At 38.3% G+C, this 20,250-nt stretch overlaps 1 protein-coding gene across 3 annotated transcripts in view; it reads left to right on the top strand.

Annotated features, from left to right (window-relative positions):
• Positions 1-20,250, top strand: part of ar (androgen receptor) — a 68,149-nt gene that overhangs the window by 24,041 nt on the left and 23,858 nt on the right. For 2 of the 3 annotated variants that reach the window (XM_061962131.1, XM_061962129.1), the window contains exons 2-5: positions 8,056-8,207; positions 8,309-8,425; positions 14,459-14,737; positions 15,320-15,464. In XM_061962131.1, coding sequence (XP_061818115.1) covers positions 8,056-8,207; positions 8,309-8,425; positions 14,459-14,737; positions 15,320-15,464 — 693 coding nt within the window. The remainder of the gene's footprint in view (positions 1-8,055; positions 8,208-8,308; positions 8,426-14,458; positions 14,738-15,319; positions 15,465-20,250) is intronic. The other variant, XM_061962130.1, reaches the window with a different exon arrangement.

Raw genomic sequence — 20,250 nt, 5'->3', positions numbered from 1 at the left:
ACGGGAAGCAGTGACGATTGTCATTGTTGTTACGCGATTTCGTGAATAAAACTTTAAAAAAAAATTTTTTTTTTAATTAATGAAAAACCGTATTTTTTATCACTGCAAACGTAACCCGGAATAGGTTGATGAAAACCGTACTAATTACGGGAAAACCGGAGTAGTTGGCAGGTATGCATACTGTATGTAGTTCCTCATTTCAGTTAGGTGCATTTCCTCATCAAATGAAAATAGCAAAATTGATGCCACTGTACACATCTGGAGACAAACACTAATTCACAATTATTGACCCGTTTCATTGTTTTTAATTTTCCAAAATGTTAGAAACACTTTTTATTGTCTGGCTTGACAAATTTCTTGACAAAAATAAAATACAGAGTGAAAATCACTATGGATTTAGATCGAATAGGTCCACTGCACTAGCAATTAAATTCAATAGAAGGAATCACACATTCATTGGATGAGAAAATCCACACCATTGGAGTATCACTTGATCTTCAGAGAGCGTTTGATACCATTAACCTAGTTACTAAACTTGAAAGATAGGACATTGGGGAAGGGTGTTAGAGTTACTTGTCAAATAGAAAATAATATATAAAAATAGGCGATTGCTCTTCATGCTTGGATGTTTCTTGTTGTGTGCCGCAGGGTTTATTTACATACACTCTATTGCTCAATAATTTTACCTCACTTATTGTACAGAAGTGTGAGGGAATGATTAAAATACAACGTTACAACCACTTGTCAGAAAAAAGCCATACTGATAATACACGGAGCAGGTTGCAGAGATCACACAAACTTACTTTTTGCAGGATCTCGATTTTTAAGGTTAAAGGATATTGTGATTTTCTTTACACCACAAATTGTGTACAAAGCTAAAAATAACCAGCTACCTGTAAACATCCAAAAGCTATTTACAAAAAGGGATGGAGAATATAACTTGTATGTCAAACTTTAAGATCATAAGAGTGAAGAGCAGCAGGGAAAGTTTTTGTGTGTCTGTGCAGGGTGTAAAACTCTAGAATAAATTAGGAATGCAGTTAAAAGAATGTACACATTTCAACAAACTCAAAATAACATTTAAGGAAAATACTTTTGGAATGAATAACAAGAGTTTAGGACTCTAGGAAATGTTTAAACCATTACAGTCATTATATTGTTTTGAAATGATCATCACTGTATTGTGTACCACTGTAACGATTTAAGGGGAAATGACAATAGGGTGGGAATTTACTAGTTTTTTTTCTTCCCCCTCCTTTTCGGTATCATCAGTAGCAAAATAATGTATATTTTTGTGTATTAAATATAAAAATAAGATGCAAATGTGGATGTTGTACTTGTGTTGTAAATATTGTATATACTGTATCGGCTCGAAATAAACAAATTAAATAAATGAAAAAAGTTGTATCCATCGAAATAAACTATAGATGCTAACATATCCTCAAATACTTAAATAAAACATTGGTAATGCAAGTCAGACATATAAGATGGTGTTAATTACAAAAAGAGGCGCTTATCTTATTTCAGCTGGTTTGCGGCTGTGCAAATATGCAGGGTTTTTTCTTGTTACACTAGCTTCGTCTGACAATGCAAACATTGCTCCACGACATTGCTCCATGTTGTCTGTCTTTTTTTGTTTAAAGTGATCCCTGACTTGACAGCTTTTGTCATTTTTTTACATTTCTTTCCTCTCTTTCTCCCTTATTGTTTTCTTTTTTTTCTAAACATTTGTTTATTGGATTTTTGAAATATACAGTCCAGAGATTCAATTCAACATGTGTCAAATGTTTTTTTTTGTCCCCCAAACAAGTGACCCACAAAAATTATATATAAAATACAATTAAAATAATAAACTAGGAAATAAAAAACATGCATCAGTCAAATAAGTACAGATAAATATTGACATAAAGCCACAGACAACTGCACTCCTAAATGTCTACAACACGGTGCAGCAGTAGAAAAAAGCAGATAAAGGGCTCTTCAATTATCTACCTTTTAATTACTTTTCAATTAAGGTTAAATTTGAGATCCATCCATACATCCTGAAACTTCACAGAACAACCGTTCAATGTCAGCCTAATTTTCTCCAGTTTGAAAAAATACACAACATCTTTAATCCAGCGGTTGAGGCAAGGAGGCGCTGTTGCCTTCCAACACAATGTGTTATAAGGCAGGTGTTGTGGATCCCAAAAATGCAGAGATGGTAGCGTTATAGCAAGAAGTCTTCCTCTTTATTGTGAGGAAACACACAAAAGGTAGAAAACAAAGGGCGATAGCGGCAAAAACTAACACACCATGAAAATACAACAAAAGAAAACCAAAGTACCAAAACTAATGACGTGAGGTAACACTGTGGCAAACCTGGGAAATCGGGCATGAAAAAGACAATAATTCTCTCCAGCGAGTTCAAAGAAATCAATCAATCAATCAATCAATGTTCATTTATATAGCCCTAAATCACAAGTGTCTCAAAGGGCTGCACAAGCCACAACGACATCCTCGGTACAGAGCCCACATAAGGGCAAGGAAAAACTGGAAAGGAAAACGTGGCTGCTGTACAAAGCTCCGAAACCCAAATACTGCACCAGCACAGTTAAGTAGTGCAACACTAATTACGATCAAATGTGTCCTGCTGATTCGACCCAGCTGCACGCCACACTGTGGGGAAGAGATAGGCTGAGAACAGGTGTGGGGACAGAGACAAAAATACGACAAACTCCTAAGTAGGGCTGCAACTAACAACTAATTTGATAATCGATTAATCTGTCGATTATTAATTAGATTAATCGATTAATAATCGGATAAAAGAGACAAACTACATTTCTATCCTTTCCAGTATTTTATTGAGAGAAAAAAACAGCATACTGACAACATACTTATTTTGATTATTGTTTCTCAGCTGTTTGTAAATGTTGCAGTTTATAAATAAAGGTTTATTTAAAAAAAAAAAAAAAAAAAAAAGCCTCTGCGCATGCGCATAGCATAGATCCAACGAATCGATGACTAAATTAATCGCCAACTATTTTTATAATCGATTTTAATCGATTTAATCGATTAGTTGTTGCAACCCTACTCCTAAGACTACCACACAATATGTCTTCTAGCCAACAAAGTAGTAAATGCTAAAAGATTCTTTTTGGGTTTGCTAAGGGTAGATGACTGAGGTACAACCCCAAATAGTCCACTTACAGAATTAAGTTCAATCTTTTAGCCAATTATATCAAAGACAAAGTATTTAAAATTTCAGTCCAATAACTACACAGGGATGGGCAAAGACAAAACATGTAATAAGTTAGCTGGAGACTGTTGACACCAATCACATAATAATACCGATATTCCGTCATACATCTTATCTAGCCGGACCTTAGTATAGTAAGTATGACGTATTAGCTTGCATTCAATTAGGCTGTTTCTAGCACAAATTGAAGACTTATGAACTCTACTTAAAATCTCTGCCCAGCTTTCCTCAGATAGAGTGACTGAAAGTCACCCTCCCAAAGTGACCTAATTGAATTCAGAGACTGAGGGCGTAAATGAAAATTGTGATTGTAAATGCGTGTATCCATCCATCCATTTCCTACCGCTTCTCCCTTTTGGGGTTGCTGGAGCCTATCTCAGCTGTATTCGGGCGGTAGGCGAGGTACACTCCGAACAAGTTGCCACCTCATCGCAGGTAAATACGTGTAATTGATCCTTTTTAAAGTTGGAAGTGGTGTCAAAGAAGCATGGGGGGGCGGCGTGGCGCTGGTAGGGAGAATGGCCTTGCCAGCAACCTGAGGGTTCCTGGTTCGATCCCCATCTACTACGAACCTCGTCATGTCCGTTGTGTCCTTGAGCAAGACACTTCACCCTTGCTCCTGATGGGTCGTAGTTAGGGCCTTGCATGACAGCTCACGCCATCAGTGTGTGAATGGGTGAATGTGGAAATAGTGTCAAAGCGCTTTGACTAACTTGAAGGTAGAAAAGCGCTATACAAGTATAACCCATTTACCATTTATCTGAAACTGTATCTGTTGGTAAGTTTGAAAAAAAGGATTACGAACAAAACTGCGGATTTTTATACATCTAAAATAAGTGTTGGTTAGGGAGTGAACATTTATCACAAAGTGGCTGGAAGGAGGCAGAAGTGTTGTCAATGTATAACTCTTTAATGTTGTTGATCCCGAGACTTGACTATCTTTGAAAAATGCATTATTAATAGTCTCTGAACCAAAATAGTGCTTGAACTGAACCCAAATTCTGAGTGAGGTTTTTACAATTAGATTTTCCGTAAAAGCAGGAGTAGAAGAATGGATGGGAGAGTGAACCAGAGGCCTAAGAGATACTGGTTTAGTTGAGTTAGCCTTCATAACCAGCCATAACAGAGTCCAATGCTTAATATTGCACCCAAGATTTAAGAATTCTAATGTTGGTGGCCCAATAGTAAAACCTAAAGTTTGGTAGTGCTGATCCCCCTGATGTATATGTCTCAGTAAATATTGTTTACATAGTCTTTCTTATCCCAATGAAGTCTAAAATCTTACTATCTAATTTACGAAAGAAGGACAGAGGGAGAAAAAATGGTATACACTGAAACAAATCGGAAAATCGCAGGACATTAATTTTAACAGAGTTGAGACGGGCCTGTACAGATAAATTAAGCACCAGCTATCAAAATCTCCCTGGATTCTGGACAACAGTGAAACAAAGTTGGCTTTATAAAGTTCTGCAAACATATGTGTGACCTGAACACCCAAGTATGTGAAACTTTGTGTGGCAATTTTAAATTAAAATTTGTGCAGAAGAGATTTCTTAGCAGCAGAATTTATAGGAAATATTTCACTTTAATCTAAGTTCAATTTGTATCCAGACACATGTCCAAAGGATTCGAGACTACTTAAGGCAGCCAGGACCGAGACAGAGATGTCCGAGACATATATATTGAGGTCATCTGCATAGGGCAAGGGTGTCAAACTCTGGCCCGCAGGCCAAATTTGGCCCGCCGTGTAATTTCACTTGGCCCTTGAGGCGATATCAAATTAACACTAGAGCTGGCCCGCCGCGGTAACACCGCATTCACCGCTAATTCTCATACTTGCCAACCCTCCCCGGAGACTCTCAAATTTCAGTGCCCCTCCCAAAAATCGTCACGTCTGCTTGTCACCCAGTCCAGCGAATGTTGTGCGGTTTCAGCACGCACATACACGTGAATGCAACGCATACTTGGCCATCAGCGATACAAGTTACACTGACGGTGCTCGTATAAATAACTTTAACACTGTTAGAAATATGCGCCACACTGTGAATCCACACCAAACAAGAATGACAAACACATTTCGGGAGAACATCCGCACCGTAACACATCATAAACACAACAAAACAAATACCCAGAATCCCATGCAGCCCTAACTCTTCCGGGCTGCAATATATACCCCCGCCCCCCAACCCTGAGTCTGAGCCCCGACATTAATGAACGAGCATCCAAGAAAAGATGGCAGGTATCTGGCTTGGGCACATCAGATTAGATCAGTGTGTTGCAAACTGAGCAGTTTAATGTCCTGAATGGTTGGTTTATTCATTGTTATTTTATTTTCTAATTTATTAGCCTGTGGAAAAAGTTAATGTTGATATTTACCTCAGAAGGCTCCAAATAGAAAAGAGGCATTACATTTTTATTTAATTTGTATTTGATATGCCATTGATATTTTTTAATTATTCTTATTATTATTTGAAACTCGATTTTGCATGTCACTATAAAGTTATATAAGCCTTGCTTGTTCAATATTCAATGCAAAACTTGTTTGGGTCCCTATCAAAAGGTTAATTTGTTCAACCTTGGCCCGCGGCTTTGTTCAGTTTTAAATTTTGGCCCACTCTGTATTTGAGTTTGACACCCCTGGCATACAGAGAGACTGTCACCTGCACATTGTGTATACATATGCCCGTAATAAGCGAGTTGGTACGAAGCACCATTGACAGAGGCTCAATGGCAAGAGCAAAAGGCAATAGGCTTGGCAGGCAGCCCTGCCATGTGTAATGGTTAAGGCGAAAATATTCAAATCAAATACTATTTGTCCTGACCGAGGCCTCAGGAGATGAGTATATAAGCTTAATCTATGAAATAAAACTGTTACCAAAGCCAAATATCTCCAAGACATAACATAGATAATTCCACTCCACTCTGTCAATTGCTTTTTCAGCATCCATAGACATCCCTGCCTCTTCAGTGTTGAAGTGAAGTGAATTATATTTATATAGCGCTTTTCTCTAGTGACTCAAAGCGCTTTACATAGTGAAACCCAATATCTAAGTTACATTTAAACCAGTGTGGGTGGCACTGGGAGCATGTGGGTAAAGTGTCTTGCCCAAGGACACAACGGCAGTGACTAGGATGGCGGAAGCGGTGATCGAACCTGGAACCCTCAAGTTGCTGGCACGGCCACTCTACCAACCGAGCTATACCGCCCCGTTAAGAGCAGGCACATCGTACAATATATTGATAAGACGTCAAACATTTGAAAAAGAGTGCCTATTTCGACTGAACCCGGTTTGATCTGCATTAATAATAGAAGGGAGAATAGTATCCAGACATAAAGCCAGCAGTTTGGTTAATAATTTAAAGTCCACATTTAAGCAAAATTTTACTTAAATACATATTGAACTTTTTAAAGTGCATTTTTTTCCCAATTGGAAAAACGAGGTTGGACGTTCTTTTTGTTTGTTGCCATCTCGTGACCACGGCATTCTCACTCGTTCACTTGTGTTAATAGATTAATCATGCCTATCTGATTTGAACCTAAAATAGTACCACAACAGGACATTTGACTTTGTGATCATATTTTTTTCCTCTTAATTTTTGTTACTTTGTGGCGAGTAGCAAAGCTGTCTGTACTTGCTTCTTGTGTGTGTGTAAAGCTGGCTCACCGCTCTCCTCCCACTGAGACAAAGATTTTGAATGCCTGAAAAGAGGGCTCATTGCGTTAAGTTAATTCTATTGTGCTCAGGTGCTGAGAGCGATGCACAGAGTGAGACAAACAGATGCGAGACTCAACAATTCTGATTGGTGAACATGTCTGTCACTCAAATGCTTGTTACGGAATCCCACTAATTTAAACCTTGATGTCGATAAATCGTGCAGCCCTAAATGTAATCTCCTTCAACATAGATTTGCCATTCTGCTTCTGTATTGACTCTGAAAATACACATATTTGACCACAACCATTCTTATGTGGCAAAGGGGGGCACATCAAATTAAGTTTGGCAACCCCTGGTTATGAATTTAAAGTATTAAAAAAAATCCAAAGCCATCAGTGGTAACTGCACATCACTATATAGAGGATGTTAGCAAATTAAATTGGATACTTTTTATGATTGTTGTAAGTTGTTGAGTTATTGTCATAGTTTGGAGGTAAAGGCATGATAACCGTTGCAAGGGCTTTGTCGGCTAACTGTTTTGTTTTGACATTTTTAATGATCTACTGAATGATGTTCTCAGACTGCTTGCCTGCTTGGTCATTGACATGTATCTATTTAAATGGTTCTGGTCTTTCGTTTTTCTATAATTTGATAGAGGTTTTAGCTGATGTTCTTCTGGTCACATGGACCATAGCAACACAAAGACAACCCATGATGCCTCTTGGACTGGGGTCTGGCATGTTTACACGGTTAAGCAAACTGCCAGAAACATTTCATGGCATGATGCAATAGTTTTTATATAAATACACACAATACAATGCATATTGTTGAACTAACATCTTGGATGTTCTCGTTTATCCAGGCCATTATACTCTCAGGGCATGCAATCGATTGCAACTGAACTGTTTGGTTTGTTTTGGAAGACGTTTCTGCGCCTCTTATCCAAATAGGCTTATCAGTTCATGCTCATAGACTTAGATTGGTCAGATTTAGTCTGTCTGTTGAACTAGTTGCGCAAAACTTATATTTGTAAAATGCCCATTTTTGATACAGTTCTTGTGTGGATCTCTTTAGAATAGTGTGTAAGGTAGATGGGTGTATAAAATGAAGGTATTATGAAGTCTACTGTACAGACAGCATATTTCCTTTGTTGGAGCACAGGTTTGAGACTGGCAGAGAGCACATGTTCCCCATGGAGTTCTTCTTCCCACCACAGAGGACATGCCTCATCTGTTCGGACGAGGCATCCGGCTGCCATTACGGTGCGCTCACCTGCGGCAGCTGCAAGGTTTTCTTCAAGAGGGCAGCAGAAGGTATATTAGGTGTAAAATGAACATCAATGTTGCTTTCACCAAAATGACACATTGTACATTTTGACCTCTAGTTGATAAACACTACTCTGCTCTTCTCCAAGGCAAGCAAAAATACTTGTGTGCCAGCAAGAACGACTGTACCATTGACAAACTCAGAAGAAAAAACTGTCCATCTTGTCGGCTGAAGAAGTGTTTTGAAGCTGGGATGACTCTAGGAGGTAGGATGGACTAATGTCAACTTAAAAAAATCTTTAGGGAAGTACCAAATGACAAGTTAATGTAAAACATGTCCAGATGTGTTTAACTTATTTGTATTTGTTGCTGATTTGATGTATAGTAGAATGGTTTGCGAACAGTGTGCAATAGGAACAAAAAAAAACCAACACAGAGGATGCGAATTTGTAAAAGAAATGGTATCCCGAAGAAAGTACTTTTTAGTCTTTCTCCACTGCACATCTTCAGTAACTTTTCAATTGCAGCATCATCACAATAGGGGATGGTAGTTATAATCAAGCCCCTGACCAAGCTGCCATGCAATTTAGACTTATTCCCTCCGCTTCCCTTTCCTGTCAACCAGACCTGCTTGTCATATTAGGCTGTAAAGATTGACATGTAGCGGACTAATTTTAGTCTTGTGTTCAATTTCCACTCTCCCCCATTTTCACAATCTGTTAACAGTGAAAATTGTACACGAGGCACAAAGCTGACATGAGACATGCGAGTTAAAGTGTCAGACATGCTGGTAATTTGGCCACTAGTCTCTGACAAACCCATGGGGCGAAAATGCCTTCTAATGCAGTGATTGGTGGTAAAAAGGCACACCTTTTCTACTTGTGGCTAAAAAGAGCCTCCTTTTTCATATGATCTCAGCATAGATGTGTAATTGACTTGCGGCAGGTCACAGCACCACTTATTCTAATTTTTTAGAGCTTCTGAGGCCCAAATATTCTACATTTGGCACCATTAATCCAGATATTGCTCTACAAAATATCAGTAAATAATACATCATAGCACGAAGAAGGGTAAGACGTTTACTCTGTGGAGGTGAATGACCTGTGTCCAGTAAAAAAAAAATGTTGTCTTTCGTTTATCACTGTTAATTGGTTACGGACATGACCTCGATTAATGAATTACTGCAAAGTAGGCATCATCTACTATAAATAAAATATTTTCATAGCTACAACATTAAAAACCTATTTAAGACTTTCTAAATATGTTTTTAAACATTATGAGAGTCCTCTAGACATAAAATAATAGATTTTAGTCACCTTTACAGTTGTTTTATCCAATATAGTAATGCTGTCTGAGGCTGAAACAATCATTGGCCTCGATACTGAACAGTGTCCTCTGATAGGTTTGGTCTATTGTAATTTGTAGTTTGTTTAGCCATTTATTTGTCTAATTAAAAATGCTTCAGTGAAGACCAAAAAAATAGTAGAATATGCTTGAAAAATAAAAAAATATATTTAAAAAATTGCGATGTGATGAAGCTGTATTATTTAAAGTGCGATCTGGCAAGGGTACAGTACAATATCACAAATGTTGGCAAACAATTGGTAAATATTTGTACATAGTACAGAGTTTTCTTTTCTTTTTTTTTCAAATGTAGAAAATAGATTTGAAGAATAGAAAATGGATGGATGGATGTAATATTTTTGCAAATTCTAAATACTCACAAATATTGTTTAAAATGTTTGTCTATTTTTTTATTTTTAAAAATAAATACTTTTTTCTTCTTATAAAAAAAACTATGAAAAGTTTTTGCTATTTTTCAAATGCAAAAAAACAAAAGTTTTATTTTTATTTCACTTGAGTTTTTACTTAAAAAAAACAAACAAAACAAAAAAACAAGAAAAGTCATTTTTGTTTTTCTTCCAGGGGAAAAAAAATCACAATTGAAAATATTTACTTGATGACTCGATGTATGCATTTTTTTTATTGGTCCAACTCAAAACACTGTAAAAAAATTTAGAAGGAAATTTGGGATAAGATGATCAGGAGACATTTATTCATTTTTGATGATGATCAAGATCTGGATCCAGCTCCAGAAGTTTCAAAATAAGAAATGTTCGATATTGGTGGAGGCCATTACTCAACTGAGTAATGTTCTAGTTTATCATGGAAGGGTACATGTACTGTAGTTTGCATCATTTTATCATTAACATTGTTTATTTCTTTGAGTTTTGGAATGTCGTTTTAGAGGCAAACGATGGTTCATGTTTTGTAAATGTTGGGATCGGCTGAAGTATCATTCAAAAGGTTTATTTTTTTAATCCAATCAATTCTATATGATTCCTGGAATATTAATTATTTCTATAACCGAAAGGTAGCAGCTTTTTCACGATGCTCCTTCCAACCTGTCTTCATTCACTGATCATGTTCCCAGAGCTCTTCATCTGCGGTATAAATAGAAAAAATACGCATTAAGCAGCTTGCAACAGTGTAATAAAACAGCTCTGTTCTTCCAAACAATTTGTATTTATTCAACAAAATTGTAATGCAGGGATACGTGCATCGAGAATCACTGGCTACCATTTCACTACCAGCCAGAGTTGAACTTTTCAAAGTAAATTTTCACATTAGCCCCTAGCCTAATGCACAGTACGTTGCTGTCTGGACTCATTTTGACATCTTGATTAAAGTATTTTATCCGTGATGGCAACAAATCCTCACGTTGGACTCCATCGCTTCGAAGTCTCAGGTTTATGTTGACTTCAAACTCAAAATTGGAGCTCTTAAGGTTAGCTTAACCCAATATATTTGCAGTGTATGCTGGAAGGATCAAGGTCATGACTGACAATCTTGTGCAGGAGATTTTAATTTAAAATTTTTATTTTAATGTGTTTGTCATGGGATTAAAATTTAAATATATTTTCCTTGCAAGTGTAACTTCTTATATAATCTGCAATTTGCTTTCACCCGTGACTTGTTTGAGACAAGCTTTAGTTGTACCTAAAACTGGAAATGTAATATTGATCGAACTGAGCCGGTAAGTCAGGTGGCATTTTTAATAAGAGTCTCTCCACGGAAGCTGCAAGAGGCAATCATTCGATAATTACCAATTACTGTCAGTCAACATGAAGGAAAATGAAGCTAAGAAATGTTTCCTTGTGTTTTGACTTCTTTGTGTTCGACAGTTAACAGCTAAAACAGATGCTTTTGGTTCAGTCCAATATGGACTGGACTCTCACATTGTTAACCGTATCCTCTCGGCATTCATTGCACCGGATTTGAGCCGAGGATGTCGTTGTGGCTTGTGCAGCCCTTTGAGACATTTGTGATTAAGGGCTATATAAGTAAACTTTGATTGATTGATTGGTAGTTTCTAACTAACCAGCATTATTACTTAAATAGTGGCCTCCACTTAGAAGCCATGCCTCCTGGATTCTTAAGTTTTTCACCAAATCTATAGTATCACACAGTATTAAAACTTGTTTAACAAAAATGGTCTACAAAAGTTTTGTTTCATATAAACATAGTGCATAACAAAGTAGTCCATTTTCCCGTGTGCCATTCCATTGAATTGAGTGCGTAAATGAGGAAGCCCACACATCGATGACTTTCTCACGCTGCGTTTTTTTATTGAATACAACTGCAATATAATCCACCGTGGGGCTGAAGAAAGTTGTAATTGCTAGTACTTTAATAAAGAAGGTGAGAAACACTTTAATTCAAGAAAAACTCTAAGCAAAGTATGAATGTAGCTTTTCTCTCACTGCCACCCTCTCCCTTCATCACTGTTTTTGCAAGAATTCTAAATAAACGTAAAAGTGATGTTAAAAGTTAATTTATCCATTCCACTCGTTATTTATATATTTTACATGGTCACCTGCATGTAAAACTACAATGATTCCCTATAAAAGTTGCGTGTGTAACTGGAATTGCATTACATTAATTCCATCCATCCATCCATCCATTTTCTACCGCTTATTCCCTTTGGGGTCGCGGGGGGCGCTGGAGCCTATCTCAGCTACAATCGGGCGGAAGGCGGGGTACACCCTGGACAAGTCGCCACCTCATCACATCACATTAATTATCATAGCAAAAAATTGCTTCTGATTTTCTCTAAATCAAATCAAATGTATACAGCGCTTTTCATACATGAAACAAATGCAGCACAAAGTGCTGTATACACTTACAGACTAATAGACAATGCCCTAATCATCCACCTCCCCCCATCATCAGTCATATACACTAGTGTAATGGAGGGCAGCCAGTGTTTCTCGTTAAAGTTAAAGTACCAATGATTGTCACACACACACTCGGTGTGGTGAAATTTGTCCTTTGCATTTGACCCATCCCCTTGATCACCCCCTGGGAGGTGAGGGGAGCAGTGGGCAGCAGCGGTGCCGCGCCCGGGAATCATTTTGGTGATTTAACCCCCAATTCCAACCCTTGATGCTGAGTGCCAAGCAGGGAGGTAATGGGTCCCGTTTTTATAGTCTTTGGTATGACTCGGCCGGGGTTTGAACTCACAACCTACCGATCTCAGGGCGGACACTCTAACCACTAGGCCACTGAGTAGTACTGCGTTGATAGCAGATAACACGCTTGTCTCTCATGCCGGACGACCAAGGTTTGAGTCCCGGGCGGAGCAGAAAAAGCAGACACTGAACCACGCGGGTTTCAGTGGTGCCATGACCCGGATGAGAGTGAGGTTTAGGGGGGTTAGTGTAACGAAGGCCAGCCAGTGGGGCTGGGCCATGTGTACATTGGTATACCTCACTCCCTTACAACCTCAAGAGCAGTTCTGGTTACCGGTTTGATAGCTTGGGCTTTTAGCTCGGTAGCTTGCCTCATGCCAGACGACCCATGTTCAAGTCTTGCGCAAAACAGAAAAGCATGGACAGAAACAGGCGGGGTTACATTAACACAAATTAATGCATTGCTGAGTACAGAGGAGCCAAGTGAGGAATCACTATCACATGAGCCGTCTACAGCAGGAGTCCACCTTTTGAAACGGAGGACCAACAAAAAAAACAAAGTACTACTGTAGTTTTGAGCATTGTGTTGCAGCTGTACAGCAATAGCTAACCCACTAATTACAGAAAGGCGTGTCCTTAAACAAACATTTGCCCTATTTAACGCCTGCCATCGTCTTCCATTAAATAAAATGCAAGATTGAGTAAATACACATAAGTAAATAAATAAACAAGTGTCTCCTCTTCAATGCATTAACTTAGTATGGCTGAGGCATCAGTCAAAAGTTGAGCGATAAAGCCTAAGCGTTACGAGCATTGTCTACCACCACTTACTTCTTGCATCAGACAGCTACACCAAAGCCTGTGCCAATTTGTTCTTTAAGTGCAGGTTGTCAGATGCTGCAGCTGCCTCAGGTCAGTAAGGAGCTGTGTCTCTGCTAAAGATGGGAGTGCTTTTCTGCTCCTCGCTAGCCTCGAGTTCCACTCAGCTTTTTAGTGGCGAAAGAAACCAATATGTCATGCAAATTGCCGTGATTTACTCAGTTGTGTGCATCAAAGATGTCTTTGCAATGCTGCAAAATTTTGCAGGTAGGACAGACTAGAAAAAAGAGGACGAGAAGAAGAAAAAAAAGCACTTATCCATCACCAGCAAGGCTTCGTACATTATGACCGCAGACGTTTCCACCAGATGAGACTCATCTGTTCAATATGACTCAATAGCTTTAGAGCTATTACAAGATTAGTCTTGATATTGTTGGCTAAAATTGTTATTTTTTTATTCAGAGTTGCGTGGGCAATTTTCAAATTGATTGAAAAAGTGAAATTACTTGAATTTTCTGAATTTTTCTATGTATTCATTTTTGGCTGTTTATCTTGTTCAGCAGGCGGACTACAATTTGGACAGGTTGGACAGGTTATCAGCCAATCACAGGGTACATATTATGTAGACCAAGGGTGCCAAATAGTGGCTTCCCAAATTTAAAATATATTCATATTGACCTCTATTCCGCTCTCAAAAACTAACTAGTTGCCATCTATCCAACTGATGATTTCACTTTCTTATATATGAACGGTATGGGACTAAACTCCTCACTTACAGTGATGTGCTATGCCAAAAATCACTTTGGTTTGTCCGCGGCCCATTGGCACATTTTCACATTAGTTCCTAGAGGCAAAGGGTTTGGCACCCCTGCTGTAGACCATTTACACTAATGTCAATGAGCAGGAGTCGATCCAACACAGGGTGCACCAAAGTCAGTGTACCACTACACTATGCTGTCCTGAAAAGACAAATTGTTATTGACACAGCATTTGTTTTTGCATTTATAGCACGTAAACTAAAGAAGATTGGACAACCAAAAAACCCCAAAGAGGATAATCCTGTTCAGGATTCCGCTGAGGTTATCCATCATGTCTCCCCTAAATCGAGTGTGAACATCAACTCCCAGACGGTCTTCCTTGATATTCTGCAGTCCATTGAGCCTGAGGTGGTGAACGCGGGCCACGATTACGCCCAGCCAGACTCAGCGGACAATCTGCTCACCAGCCTCAACGAGCTTGGAGAGAGACAACTGGTCAACATGGTCAAGTGGGCTAAAGGTCTACCAGGTAAGACTAGTATAGTTAAGGTTTTTTAAACATTGTTCATGAACTAATTAGACAACCCAAGTGACTCGTGCCAGAGGGAGCATCATCAATGTTCTAAACATTTGAGGCAACAATCCAGTTGATGCAAGAACATGAAGTGCTTTAAAAACAAGTTGGATAATTTTTTAATGGAAACTGATACAAATGATTTTTACATATGCTGTTTGAGCAAACCATAACCTATTTATGATTCTCATTATTTTTGGGGGATATAGATCACATAGGCAGTAATCGCAATTCTTGCCTGGAGAAAAAAATTATGCTCTAGTCTTCATGAGTTGTTTGGATCGAGTAATACTTTACTCGCTCTCCTGTTTTAAGTTAGAAAAATATTCATTTCATATGAAAGCACAAATTATCCAAAAGGCATTTTAGAATGAGATAAGAAGTAGCCCTAACATTGATTCTTGGGGAATCCTAGAGGCTATTTTATTGTGGAGAATGGTGACAGAATTGTTATTATTCCAGTGAGTCAAACAAGTGAACTCACTTATTCCATAAATGTAATAACACTATAACGTACTGTACATGTTCTGTGTGTAGGTTTCAGGAGTCTCCATGTGGACGACCAAATGACTGTCATCCAACATTCGTGGATGGGCGTAATGGTGTTCGCCATGGGTTGGCGATCACATAAGACCGTCAACAGCAGGATGCTGTACTTTGCGCCCGATCTCGTCTTCAATGAGTATGTAATTTCTGTGAATGTTTTAAATTGTATTGACTAATCAGCTATACTACATCAGTTTCTTTCCCCCCCATATTTTACACCTAGTTCTCCTGTGATGGAGAATCATACAAAATACATTTAATACATGTTTCTAAAGTAGGAATGGTCGCATTCCTACTTTTCAACACCAGTTTCAGCCTTCTTTAAAGAATATAATTTGAATACTACATGACGAAGCGCGAGGAAAAATACCGGAATCTGTCTGATGAAGCGCGCGCAAGAGAGGCTGATGCGTTGATGGTAACTGCAAACCCAACAAGGACTTTTTGCCATATTTCACACCCCCAGAATGCAGCCGTCAGGACAAGTTTCGTAATTTCTCACAAAATCGCCAGAAAAAGTAAGGCGTTTTCTGACGGAGAGTTTATTAAGGTGTGCTTATTGGACTCTGTTGCGCTTATATGCCAGGAAATTTGGAGTTTCAGCTGAAGAACAGAACGGCCGACTTTGACTGTTTTTCGCTGGCTTTGGATGAGAGCTGTGATGTACGTGACACCGCCCAGCTGCTCATCTTCTTACGTGGGATAACTGCTGACTTTCAAATCACGGAAGAGCTGGCAGCCATGCAGTCAATTAAAAGGGACAACCACAGGTAATGACTTGTGTTGCACCTTTCCTGCTTCCGGCTCCCCAGACCGTAATCAAGGGGCGCAGGGAAGACTCCCATAGGGCCGATGTATATCGGGGGCAACACCCTTCACTCTACCCGGCAGTGGGTCTCCGCAGCTTAAACTCCAGGGTGAATGATGAGTCTGGCGATTAGTTGCAACTCTTAACTTTATTAATGTCTGCACACAGCCAATCCACCAAAACAACTAGTCCCCGCCCGCACTCACGCTACCGCTCCCTCTCCTCTCTCTCGTCCACACACTCACTGACGTCACTCACCTCACATGCTGTCACCTGTTAAAGGGCCACACACACACACATACGCTACTCTCATAACACTTGTTCACATAGGTAAATGCGTGTTTGGACATGTTAGGACTGAAATGGGACAAGCTAGCAGGTGTGACAACAGATGGTTGTCCAAATCTGACGGGGAAAAATGTTGGACTTTTAAAGAGGTTGCAGGATAAACTTTAAATTAACCCTGTGCAGAAATTGACATTTTTGCATTGTTTTATACATCAGGAAGTGTAGTGTAAGACAGTGTTAAAAATAAAACCATCAAAAGCAATCTGCTTTTGGTATAAAGTTAAGTTAGGTTAAATGAAAGTATTATTATTATTATTAATTATGATTATTATTATTATTATTATTTATCTTACGGTATATCAAAAATAATATTGAGCAAAATCTAATTGAAATATTGTCGATGTGGCCCTTCAGCAGTGCTTGGGTTGCTCATGCGGCCCCCGGTAAAAATTAATTGCCCACCCCTGGTCTACTGGAATCATTCAGGTGCTTGGCAGACCATGGGAAGGCCAAAAGTAAGTTCACTCAATTATTTTTTCTGTATATTCAACAACACCTAAGCTGTGACAAGGGAGTAAATAACATCTTAGCAAGTCCTGTTACCTTTTTCTTTGTTTTTTAAACAAATTGTTGGTTGGTCACCATATTGTGATTAGTGTCAACATAATATTAATATATTTGCTAATCTACACTAATAACTCACTTACGTTATTTTCAGTTCTGTTACTCTCAACAATATCTCAGCTGTGACTGGGAAGTAAATAACATCTTAGCAAGTCCTGTTACCTTTTTTTAGTTTTTTTGTTATTTTTTAAACAAATTGTTGGTTGGTCACCATATTGTGATTAGTGTAAATATAATTTTCATGTATTTGCTAATCTACGCTAATAACTCAGTTACGTTATTTTCAGTTCTGTTACTCAAATAAATCGGCTCTGGAACCTTATACGAAAACAAAATTAAAAAGCCTAATATGGCCCAGTATGCATTTTGAGTACTGTCCCTGACAAAAATGTTGTTGCGACATTCCTACTACAGTGCATTGAGAGAGTATTCGCAGCGTTTAATTTTTTCCACATTTTATTATGTTACTTATTCCAAAATGGAAGACATTCATTTTTGTTCTCAAAACAAATAATAGCTTGACCTTCAGTTGATCATTTGAAATCAGAAATAGCTTGTATGAAAGGCAAAAGCCTCTATATTATGCTTAACATACAAAAATTAAGTTTTGTAGCTTGTACTTGGACAAAAGTCTTAATGCGCACAAAAATAATGTACTGTAAAATGTATACTTTATTTTGTAAAACCAAACATGCTACAGTAACATCGGATCATAAAGTAAATTAGTATTTTGTATGACTCCTATTAGCTTTGAGGACTGCATCCTTGTGTTTTGTCAATCACTCAAATAATTTATTGATAAAATCATCTGGAATTACATAGCTACCAAATTTTTTAGTTTTATCTACCAAGTCTCCACCATCTTAAACCAGATGTGTTCATTAATGTTTATGTTTGGTAACAAAGCCGGACAATTCTTATGCACCTTAACCATCTTTGCTTTAAGGAACTTTGATACGGAAGCTAAAGTATTAGAAGGAGCGCCATTCAGCTTTAGAAATTGCGTTTTCTTGGGATCTGGAATGTAATTGGCAGCAATAATTTACGGATACCTAAAGCTGTTGATGTAGCCATCCACTGCAGATCCCTCACTCAAATACTGGATGTAACACAAAACCGTGATTTTCCTTCACAAACTTGACTGTATTCTGGGTGGATATTGGGTCCATGCATGTTCCAACAGGTCTTCTAAAACATTTGCAGTCATAGGTATGCAGTTAAATGTACTCTGCCTGCCGCCTGAATGCAGCTGGGATAGGCTCCAGCCAACCCTGTGATACCGAGAGGGACAAGTGGTAGAAAATGGATGGATAGATTAGATGCAGTTAAATTGATTAAAGCGTTTGCCTCACCTGGCCTTGTCAAAAACCGCACCAGTTTCTTCAAAACGTGTTCTTATCCTCTCCACTTGACGTTTGGATACATTGAAGATGTCTGCCAACTCAGCAGCAGACTTGGTCTTCAGGCTCTTGATGATTAGCACTTTGGTCTGTGGTTAAATATTTTGCGTGTTGTTGGAGGTCAGTTTGTACTTCACATGATAGTCTGGTGTGCTTAGGTTCTTTTTACACACAGTTGGGATTGTATTCAAGCAGAATTCGTCACAGGTGAAGTTTTTATCTGTGATTGGTTGAACCATTTAAAGACATGACAACACTCGTACTTGCAAAAACAGATGTTGTGGGCTTTATAGTAGAACTGCACTTTTTTGGAATTTAACTTATCATTCACAATACCTTTATAAAACAAACACACAAGCAGACATATGTTTTTCTTTTTTTATGCATTATAACATGTAAATAAATGTTAGCAAATGTCTGCTTACAATGGAACCTATGGGAGTCGCTCTTTCTGCCTATAAAGCACTTAAAAAACATCCAAACATTTCCATCAATATTTTATACACACGCTGTAAGTATGTATGTAATGTGGTAACTTGCACATTCATAATAACATTGCAATATTTACGTAATTTGCTCATTTTAAGCATACGGCAGCGCATTGATTTATTAATCAAAATGTTTTCTCTTCAACAATAACTACATGAGAGCCAACAAACTGATAAAACGTCACTAACTGTAGAATTTCTGCTCTCACTAGGATGACGACTAATAGGATGTTGATATGTTCCCGTTTAGATGAAGAATGATCATAATCCTTGCGAAGAAAAAAGGTGGGTGGAACCAAGCGTCTTTTTGGGTCTTTTTTTTTGCCATTTCTGGGTCCAAGTTGGCTGTTAAAGTTTACCAACTTCTCAGTTTATGGCTGCAACCTTGTACTTACTATCAAGGTGAGATGCATAATTTATGATCTAGATTTAATGTTCACAAACTCAGAGGTGAGACAGCAGCTCACCAGCTCATGTCAATACAGCAGCATAAGGTAGTTTAACTCACTTGATCAATGCGCTGCTAAGAATAGGTCCTTAACATTAGTGCTTATGATAACAATATCGCTAATACATGGTTAATATTCAGGTCACAAAATGTAAATGGAATATATGTTTTTTATTGGGTTTTATGGTCGGAATACAAAACCCAAAACCAGTGAAGTTGGCACGTTGTGTAATTTGTAAATAAAAACAGAATACAATGATCTGCAAATCCTTTTTTAACTTATATTCAATTGAATATACTGCAAAGACAAGATATTTAATGTTCGAACTGAGAAACTTTTTTTTTTGTTTTTTAAATAATCATTAACTTAGAATTTAATGGCAGCAACACAGTGCAAAAAAGTTGGCAAGGGGCATTTTTACCACTGTGTTACATGGCCTTTCTTTTTAACAACACTCAGTAAACGTTTGGGAACTGAGACCAATTTTTGAAGCTTTTCAAGTGGAATTCTTTCTCATTCTTGCTTGAAGTACAGTTTAAGTTGTTCAACAATCTGGGGTCACCCTTGTGGTATTTGACGCTTCATAATGCGCCACACATTTTCAATGGGAGACAGGTCTGGACTATAGGCAGGCCAGTCTAGTACCTGCACTCTTTTACTATGAAGCCACGCTGTTGTAACACGTGGCTTGGCATTGTCTTGCTGAAATAAGAAGGGGCCTTCCATGATAACGTTGCTTGGATGGCAACATATGTTGCTCCAAAATCTGTATGTACCTTTCAGCATTAATGGTGCCTTCACAGATGTGTAAGTTACCAATGCCTTGGGCACTGATACACCCCCATACCATCACAGATGCTGGATT

The sequence above is a fragment of the Nerophis lumbriciformis genome, linkage group LG09 (genome assembly GCF_033978685.3).
Source record: "Nerophis lumbriciformis linkage group LG09, RoL_Nlum_v2.1, whole genome shotgun sequence".
In the NCBI taxonomy this organism is placed as follows: Eukaryota; Metazoa; Chordata; class Actinopteri; order Syngnathiformes; family Syngnathidae; genus Nerophis; species Nerophis lumbriciformis.
The sequence above is the reverse complement of the archived record's forward strand: the minus strand, read 5'-3'. Positions and strand labels throughout refer to the sequence as shown.